The 10,364-nt window shown below is 37.4% G+C and overlaps 1 protein-coding gene across 12 annotated transcripts in view; it reads left to right on the forward strand.

The window, feature by feature from the left end:
* Positions 1 to 9,457, forward strand: part of UTRN (utrophin) — a 448,326-nt gene extending 438,869 nt beyond the window's left edge. For all 12 annotated transcript variants that reach the window (XM_072965969.1, XM_072965972.1, XM_072965970.1 and 9 more), the window contains 2 exons: positions 5,036 to 5,058; positions 7,450 to 9,457. In XM_072965969.1, coding sequence (XP_072822070.1) covers positions 5,036 to 5,058; positions 7,450 to 7,458 — 32 coding nt within the window. In that variant the 3' untranslated portion in view covers positions 7,459 to 9,457. The remainder of the gene's footprint in view (positions 1 to 5,035; positions 5,059 to 7,449) is intronic.
* The last annotated feature ends 907 nt before the right edge of the window (positions 9,458 to 10,364 follow it).

The raw sequence follows: 10,364 nt of genomic DNA on the forward strand, positions 1-10,364 counted from the left end.
TTTTTCCTGCACGGGGTCCTTTGTCTTCTTTGGTAAGATAACAAAAGCCAATAATAGACACAACATTGAATATTATTTGAAGATAAATCAAACATCCCATATGTCCACAAAGCAAATGAAGCCCAGCCTCGATACCATCACATCGTGGGTGCAGGGACAGTGCAGTCCGGCTCTTTGAGATTCTCCGTACGCCTTCTGAGTGATAACATGAGGCAAATAGAACAAGCCTGTCTGTACGGAGAAATTATCCTCTTCAATGCAAACTATAGTAAGGTACAAATATGACTTCAAAGAGAGCTTTTAGTGGCTTGCCAAATAAGGTATGAAAATAGCCTTCTCTCATGTAATTCCCTCTGTTCAGACATTGTTTTCTGATGTCATCAAATTCGGATGCAGAAAGGGATTATTTTCCAGTTTTCCTCTTTTTCCCTTCTCTTTTTTGTTTTTGTTTTTGTTTTGATGGGGGGGGGCATTTCTTACGGAATAAAATAGTCAATGTATAAAGGCCAAGCAATTTAAGGCATCACAGATTATGACCCTATGAATTTTCCATATGAGCAACCAAGAGCCAGAAAATGGCCAAATAAAAACAGTTCAAATCCCAGAGGAAATTACATAAGGTTTCTTATTTGTTGATTTTTTCCAAACGTTTTGTCTTCAGCATCTTGCCGCCTTGCAGTTTCTACTGAGTGCTCACCAAAAACATTCCTGCTACTTCAGACAGAACAGTTTACTTATATGTATATACATGCTACTTAATGCTACAATTATATTTTAAATAATTCTTAGAATATGAATATATTACTCATAAATATATGTATAACTTGGGGTGATTAAATCTAGTCAGCCATTACACTAAAATTTTAGTACATACATTATATATATATACTAAATGTATATTATTATAAGTCATATATCATATGTATGTAGTGTATATATATATAAAAAACATCCTCTCATCTCACCCTTTTCCATCCTCTCCACAAAATACCATTTTAAATGAGGAAAAAGACTTTATCAGGAGTGTAGATATACGTACATATATTTGTTTTCCTATTCTTTTCCATTGTAGTTACTACAAGATGTTGAATATAATTCTCTGTGCTACACAGTAGAAATTTGTTGTTAGGAGTGTAGATAAATAAGATATATTGACTTTGTTTAAAAAGTATGCTTCAATTTATACCACTCTACTGTTTACAAAATGCCATTGTTACTGAGAAGTGGAAACAGTTATTTGAAATATAGTCTTCTCTGAATTTTCGGAAGTATTTGCCTAAAGGACATACAAGTTTCCACAAGCACATAAATACGTTTATATTTGGGAGTGTGTAAGTTTATAGGTTATTATTTGTAATTTCACTTCTCAAAATTTGCAGAATCATGTTTACTGTATATCAGTTCCTACACTCAGCCCCCCAAAAGCACATGCATACACACACACGCGCATACACACACACACACACATACACAGAGTTTTTTGGCCCTGTAGAGTATTAGAGAAGCTTAAGAGAGTCAGTTGAAGCCCATATGCTATCAGATTGTTACTAATTTTCTAGGCTCCATGACAGTCATGACAGATGAGCAGAGTAAATCATTTATATTAATTATAACTCAAGGTTAAATTTAATAGAGATTTTGGTTCTGCATTATATTTTACTGAATGGCTAGATAAAACCTTATCATAGTCTTTACAAGCCAGAATTTCAAAACTAAGTTACTTTTTTTAGTTCAGCTTAAATCTAAATATATTAGTAATTAGTTAAAAACAAATTTTGTAAATCAAACCTGTTTAGAAGTTTTTATTTAAAGATCATAATGGACATTTTCAAGTTAAAAGTTAATTGACAGTGAGAGCTAGGGTGGGAAATATGTTAAAACGTATGCTTCCTAATGGATATAATATATATAATTTCCATATTAAAATTTGTATACTAGAATTCATGTGTTTTAAAAGTTTAATTTTCTAAAGCAGTTACTCTTAAATCTTTTTCATAATACAGTCTTATATTTAGCTATTGTATAAGACTGATCTATGTCATATTTTAGAAGATAAAATAATTGAAATAAATGATAACAACTATAGGGCAAAAATGAATCTTAAGAGATGTGTGTGTTTGCCTCATTTTATGGCTTCCCTTAAAGGCAAGTATAAAATTCCCATTGGTTGAAATCTTTTTAGCTACCTATAGATATACTGGTTCCTGAGGAGAGTACGTACCTTCAGTGGGACCCGCATGACAGTTAAACTCCTCTTTTGCATTGGTGTCTTCTCCACCTGTGCCATTCTGTGTTGCGAGGGTGCACTGCAGACCCCCAAGATTCTTCAACAGGATGCTGGCCGTCTGTTCTCATAGTCAGTTTGCACATTCACAAATACTTGTAATATTTATATAGTTTCCTGTGGATGAGTATTACTATGATGTATTATTCTGAAGAGCTCAAGTACATCCCATGTAAGAAATGATGAATAGTATATTTTAGAATCCTCTGAAATTCAGATCTTATTTTTTGTTTCTGAAGATCTGCTATTAATTTGGGTTCAGATTGCTTTGGTATTTCTATTCTATACTTGGTTTTGTTAATGTAAGAATCCCCAGGAGAGGGATAGCTTTCCATAAAAACAAAGGCTTAATTGACTTATCTGTAAAATTGATACATATTTTAAAAATTCTGCCTAAAGTTATTAAACTTATTTAAAATGGGTGCAGAATGGAAATGAGCACCTGCCATAGATTTGGTACCAAGTACATTTCTGAACTGAATGAATGAATGATTACATATTCCCATTGGGAAGGAAGGTTTTAGTTGTTGAAACTGCCCCAGATAGAATTCAGAAGGTTCCTAGGATTCCTTTTCTTTGTCGCCCCTTTTAAGTTGCTCAGCTAGCAAATATTTTAATAAGCCTTTGCATTACTGAAGCTTGCTCACCACCGTTGGAGAATTTTTTTAAGCAAATCGGATTGGCATCCTCCCAATGCCAAGCCAATCCCTTGAGCCCATGTAACTAAGGACAACTTTAAAATTGCTTGTCACCAGCATACAATGAATTGATCTGCATGTTAATCTTGACTTTTGATCCTTTGTGAATTAAAAATTAGCATGATCACAAGTGAATTTCCACTCCTGACAATCTTGGAATTAAAGTGAAACTCTATTCTTAAACCCTAATTGCATGAATTGCCTACTTAAACATGATTTCTTCTTCTTTTTTTTTTTTTTTTAAACTATATCTATATATTGTTGAACGCAACACTTTAGGATTCCTCTATCTTGGATTAATATCCTAGTTGGTCCTGATGGCATCCTTGAATTATGGCCTTTTAAAGTCTCCTTTTAATTATTTATATTGAGTTTCAGAGCGGAATTTCAGAGCAGAGAGGCAGGCATTTCCGTCTCTTCTTGGCAAGGAGTTAATGAAGAGAGTTTAATTGTGTTGCCTATTAACCAACGCATGTACTAAAATTTCCACTGACTGCTATAACTAATTTTTTTGTGTGTAGAATCTTTTGTTGTTTTTTTCATTTATGTCATACAAATGTACAGGATACTAGTAGTAAGCCTAATATTATTTTTTTACTAATAGACCAACAAATTCTTCTAAAATCATTACTTTTTTAAACTACAGGCATATTTCCTTTGTGAATTGCCTAAGTTTATTGAGTTTGCGTGACATTCACCAAAAACTCAAGACCTACTAAAATGGCAATGATTTGATTTCTTTAAAAATATATTTGTATTATTTGTTCAGGGGAGTACTCATAGCCTTTATTTGTAAAAAAAAAAAATCTGTAGGATTGAAACGTTGATTTGAAGCAAAATGGATTTGATTTCTGTTTGGATGTGGCTTTTGTGACTCAAGAGAAGTCTAACTCTGCGTGTGGTATACTTTACACTAACGCAACTCAGCTTTCCCGCGGGTGTAGTTCCTTGTGTGAAAAGGTCCATTCTGTTTTCCCTGATGTAACTTACACGTCTGGTAGGACGAGGCTTTCTTAGCCTGGTCGTTGCCCCCAGTATGACTGGGGCTCACACTCTCCCTCCAGGCATCGTAAGAAGGTTGCCCCTCTTGCTTTCCTTTTTTCTCACAAAGCACCCACTGGGTGGTCACAGATTTTTTTTTTTTTCCTCTCAGCACAGAAAATGACAGCTGGAAGTAGTGTAACCTACCAGATGCTTAGGGACAATTCTTATTTGACACAGAACAGATGTTACCATCATTGGAGGGTGGAGCTCCCCTCCCTCCCCAGGATTGAGTACTAGTCCAATAATTGTGAGATTTCACAGTGAAACGGGAGAGATGAGAAAGCAGAGGTCTTAGGAGATTTGCTAGTGGCTGCCCTCCCAAGTCCCACCAGATCAGCTACACTGTCCCATGCCATCTGCAACCAGGAAGGAAATGAGCTGCTCAGGTGCACAGGCAAATTAGACACCGTATTCTAACTCCTCTGATGTTCTTAACTGGGCTCATCAAAGGCAGAATTATTAGCCCAAGTTCCTAGAAGGCTGCTGAATGCTGAGGATTAGCCCGGCCCTTTCCTTGATGCAAACACATCACCACTGTGTTCCTAGCCTTTGGGGCAAGGAGCCAAGTGCGACAGAAACTGAAGACTCAGGCCCCCTTGTTTCTCTAATGACCTCTTGGTCAGAATTTGTACTATTCAGCAGAATATACAGAACTTACCCTGTTTTGACACAAAAACCAAATACATGGCATGATTTCAATAGGGAATTTTGAGAATTTTTGCAAAACTAAGTACTCATTGAATGTTCATTTGTTTGAGAGAGCCACCATATCTTTTGCATATTTTGGTGGAATTTTTGTATCTCAAAGCACGTGGGATAGGAGAAGCTAACCAAGGAAACTAGCCCTGTTAAAGCATCTAGCCAAAGGAAAAAAAAATCCCAAAACCCGTTTCTTTTTTTTTTTATTATTAAATTAATTGAATAGCTGGAAACTATTGCATGCCTGGAAGGGGGAACCAGTAGAATCACACTACTGCCTTCAATTGATCTCTTTTATTTTCTCTTTCAGCAAATCTCCCCAGCAGGCCACAGGTAAGAGTTAATGGGTTGATTGGCTAAGGTGTTGCTGGTTATAACCTAGAGTGAGCTGATTAGCTACCACTAATTGTGGTGCTACTTTATTCCCCATGTAAATAGGTAAACTTGCTTGACATTTAAATGTTCACTGATTCAGAACAATAGTTTGTCCGTCTAGGGAGGGGGAACCCCTCCGAATCAGTTGTTCTAGATGCCCAAAATGCCACATGCTTGATCTTTCGTGTTCTAACAGCTGTTTAAAGGCGTCATATATACTGTGTAAAGTTACTCTGGATAGATTTGACTGGCCACCATTCTCCCAGATGTCTCTTTAAGGTTAGACTTAGAACATGGATTTAAACACAGTGACTGGGGCAGTGCACAAAGGTGGTTTTGTTACTTTGAGGGAAAAGGGTTTGATTTTTCCTTTAAAAATGGGTTCAGAACTGGGAGTTAACAGCCTCAGGCTTTCAGTATGTTCCTTATCAGGTAATCTTAGAAATAATGTGTCATAAGACCACAGTTAATCTTTGGAGAACATCTTCTTTCACGCACTTATTTGTGAAACTTTTTGAAACAGTCAACCGTCTGAATGTATTATTGTCCTAATGGCAAGAGGGGCTGAGATCTTAGGGAGAAGCTCAGATGGTTCATCTTCAGTAAATAGAGGGAAGACAAAGGAATTTGACATAGATTAGTGGATGTGGCGCGAGAGCTCGTGAGAAGGAAGGACTTCATCCCAGGAAGCAAAAGTCTACTGACTGCTTCTGTTTTCTTAGTGAATCAGAAGTGGTGGCTTCAGCAGAGAGTGAGGATGGGGAGGAGGCATTGGAGGTGTGAGGAGAGACTGGAGGATGAGCTGTTGCTGCTTGGAGCTCAGAAGAGCAAATGGACAGGGAAATAGAATGACTACCAGGCAGCATTAAAGGCCACCATTTAAGGTACTTGCTCATGAATTTAACCCTTCAGCTACATTCAAGTTCATGAGCACAGGCACCAGAGCAAGCCAAGTATTGCATTTAACCAACGTTGAAGTTGGGGTTTGGCCAAGAAAGTACAGCAGTTCAAGGGAAGAGGCAAAGGAGTGATGATAATGATTGAACCAGACACCTGAGCTTGGTAGGAAAAGAAGAGAGGACATGTTAGGGGTGGGAGATAGAAAAAAACAAGGTAGGAAAAATCAATGGATTGCAGCACCAAAGGATGGATGAAGTTGGGGTCCTAGTGGAAGTAAGCTGGAGGGATAAAGGTGATTGTCAGAAGGTGGGGTAATTGAAACTGAGATGTTGGGGACAGTGCAGGAATTAGTGGTGGTCCATATTGGGAACTTTGAGTAAGTGGCTGAGAAGGGTGTGAAGGACAGATTCATGGAGGAGAGGAGCTCAAGGAACTGAGAGGCCAGAGTTTTGAAAGAATCATCTGTGTGAGCATTGAAATCACAAAGATTTAAAAATAGTGAGTGACAGTGAGCCATTTCTTCTTTAAGAAGTAAGGGGACATGAGCCAAGGGGCTGAAAATGACTGCATAGCTGGTGGTATAGTCTGATGGCATGAGAGTCAAAGCTGGGTGTTTTTAGGAAGCAGGAGAGAGAAAGGGCCTTGAAAACCACTGTGAGGACCTAGGAAGGACTTATCCAATACCTGAAGAGTGTGGGAGATAAAAAACAGTCATATGTGAAAGGGTTGTGGGGGAAGCTGTGTCTTCAGGGGAGATCCAGTTATTGGTTAGAGCAAGCAGGTGGAAGATGCAATTCAGGGAAGAATTTAAGGACATGAGTTTTAATGATGATGGACCCAACTTTTGAGCTTCTCTTTGAAAGGCTGACATCACTCCCTTGAGTGTGGCCTGGATTTATATCCTCCCTTGCCTGTGTACATTGGCCCTGAGCCTTTAACTGGCAGCACCACACTTCCTTGGACTGTGATTCTTGTCTTGAATTCCTGTGGTTTGGGCCCCAGCTCGGGACTGAGATTGGTTGAAATTATCAAGGGTACTGCCTCTGCGGGAGACCTCCCGTAGACTGTCCTCCCAGGAAGACAGAAGTGCTTGCACCAGCCTAATTCACTCACCATTAGTACCTACCCCCCCACCCCCGCCACACACAAAAGCCAGATCTTCTAAATTTTAGCTTGGTTTCCAGCCTGGGAAAGAAAAACGTCTTCCAGACTTCCTCTAGATCAGCTGTGTTAATAAAAAGCAAAATGACTTCTGGATGAGAGCAGAAGACCTCATCCCAGGAACAGAAGTCACATGGTAGTACAGGATCCCCCTTGAACACAGCAAAACAGCGCTTGTCTAGTTCTGAAAGAAACACTTTTATGTTTTTTTAAGAGTTGACAGGTCTCTGCTACCTGTAATGTTTTATGTAAATGTTGTTCTGACAGCACTGTTTTCCCTTCCCACAGGCAATGTGAAGTATTCATCCAGCCAACAAACATTTCTTGACTTAACAGTATTGCCCTTTTCAGCAAATGCCAATTTCAAGTTCCATTTAATCAGAAGCTCCGTGACTCTTTGAAACGTGCTGTTGAGCGCTGTGTGTTCTACTGAAGGAGTAAAACACTGACTATCCAAAGAGAAAAGGATATTTTGTTTTTATAATAATCATATATTATTGTTTCTTCTTCCCTTTCTATGCAACTGTAAATTAATGAACAGAGTGGTATTTGGAAATGGTAATAACACTTGTCACTGATTTGTATACTGTACACAGTATTGGGAAAGTGGGTGGGGGCTTTCTAATATGATACCTTCTTTTTAATAACCATGGCAAAAATTGCGTTAAGAATTAGAAGACAATTTTGCATTTTTACATTCCTTCATATTAACCTTGTACAATAACTTCATTTATTTCTTTGACTCTTTTACCATTATGTTTTGGTTATTTATAATCCATCAGCCACATGACCAAATAGATTTTCTGTATTTGTTTCCATGATTTGGCCAAATCAATAAGTTTATATATTTCAGTCAAATCCTATGTGTCTGAATTAGGCTACAGCTCTGTGTATGCTGTTGAACTTTATTTGACATCATACACCTATTTCTTTAGCAACCACTTGGATAACCACAATAAAAATCCTGTGGGCCTGACATCTCTACTGGGATTTTTTTCCTGAATTTTACTTCCCTGCTCCATATAAGTAGGTTTTGATTTCTTTATTTATTTCATGTCCCAATCTATATGATAGATTAAAACAGGATTTTAATAACCTCAAAGGTCATTTTCCCAAAGGTTGCCCATTTAGGCATATTTTCATTTTGACACAGAAACAAAACTTAGGGCAACTTTTCCTAGTTCCCAGGTGTTGGTTTTCATCATGCAGTACATAGCAGTCCTTTACCTAATTGTGATACCAGAACACAGGGTTGTTTTGGTTCCCTTTGAAGAGAGTTTTATGATTGTTTATATTCAAGCCCTTTGTGATTCTTGAAACCGTCAGTTATTTTCCTTCTGAAAGCAGACACAAATTTAACAAATGTCTCAGTTTTCCTTTTGGGTGAATGAACAGCCGTTTTATTACCTTTCATTTGATCAATACATGTGGGAATGATGTTCATCAAAAGCCTGTGTCACTGCTTCTATAGAAGATGAAATTAATGCTTAGATGGTGGAACCCAGGCCTGTACCTTTGAGTGCATCCATTAGGTATTTGGTTCAGTTTCTGACTTAACATTTATTTGATTCAGCTTAATGTGTTATGTAATTTACCAAATGTAGAGAAACAAAACGAAACAAATAGTGAAAGTAATGTGTTTTGATTTAAGCATATGTGCATTTAAAACATCAGGACATTTTAACTTTGAGTTCTCTTTAACTGGGATCTGGCCAGAAGGAGGCTTAAAGTTAGAAATCCTATTCTTTTAGAATAGGTTGGGTGGGTTGGGGGCAAGGGTGTCTATTTGCAGCAAAGATATTTTGAGAAGAAGAAAATTGTTTTATATAAGAGGAAAGCCATGACCACCTTTCTACCTCAGATCCATCTTCATCCATTGCATTGGAAATAGCTTTATGCCGCTGCAGTCTGAAAAATCTAGAGCTTTTATCAGACCACATCATACCCAATAAAAGTACCTATTTAAAGAAAAAAAAAAAATTCCCTGAACTCTGAACTACAAGTTGTAGATTTGGTGTCTTCCTTGTCCTTACCTTGAAAAGTTATGTATTAATTTTTTTCTGCCTGTAATTGTGTACAACATGTTCTCTATCTGCTATTAAGGAAAAGCTACATAAAACACTACATTGTAACCTTCTAAGTAATAATAAATAAAAAGAAATATATTGCAGTAACAACAAGGGGAAATAAGTATGTAGTTCTTTTGAAATATGTGGTAAAGAACTAATCATAGACTATCATCTAATCTGGTTACATGTTGTATTTTTCATCCTGAATAAAAGTAATTTTAACACAAGATGGCTTTGATATTCTTCAGCAGTGTTCACTGATAGACCCTGAGCTTTGAATATACAGTTATGAAAATAAAATATGAAGAGAGTCTGTATCCTGATTAGTCTATGTGCTTTCCTGCACTTTCTCTCATACCCACAAATACCTTCTCTTTCTTATTCTCACTGTCTCTCTCCTCTGTGTTCCTCTCTTCTCTCTTATATATTTCTCAGTTTCCTTTACAGACAGAAGGCTGATTGATAGGGAAAAAATAATGTTGGATGTTAAAAATATGTATGTGAAGCCTACTGAGCTTTTGTTTTAATAACTTAGGGGCTACTGATATTTAGCCTCATGCTCTCAAATACTGTGCTTCTTATATGTGCACTGGATTTTACCACGGTGGTAGCAGATGTAATCCATTTCTTAAGCCATCCCATGGGAAATAGTTTTGAGAATCATGTTACTTGCTTCTAAAAGTAAAAACTACAAAATAGAAAAATCCCAAAACATTTAATTTGTTAAAGAAAAGCGATACACTCCAATGAACATAGATTTTTAAACGTCCCACCTACCCCAAAGTAACACACACACTGAGCAGACCTGAAGAACCAGTTGTTGGTTCCCAGCAACCTGTTGAGTAAGTAGGTGAAAACGGAGGTGAGAACAAATGGAAAAGTTTTGTTTGTTCACTAAGCCTTCAGCTGGGGACTTCTATCACTGAAGTTACATGTGCATACTTTAAAGAATGCAGTTTGCATCAAAACCTCCACCACTACCATTCACCTGCTTCAGTAGACCAACTTTTTCAGGGGCCTTTCTTAATTCACTAGCTGAGAATTCACTGAGACCACTAATACCATGCCACCTAACACATTCTGTAGGATCCCCAAAGTTCACTGACACGCAGTAGCAGCTTGTGTGTTTGTGAC

Source organism: Vicugna pacos, chromosome 8, assembly GCF_048564905.1.
Source record: "Vicugna pacos chromosome 8, VicPac4, whole genome shotgun sequence".
Taxonomy (NCBI): Eukaryota; Metazoa; Chordata; class Mammalia; order Artiodactyla; family Camelidae; genus Vicugna; species Vicugna pacos.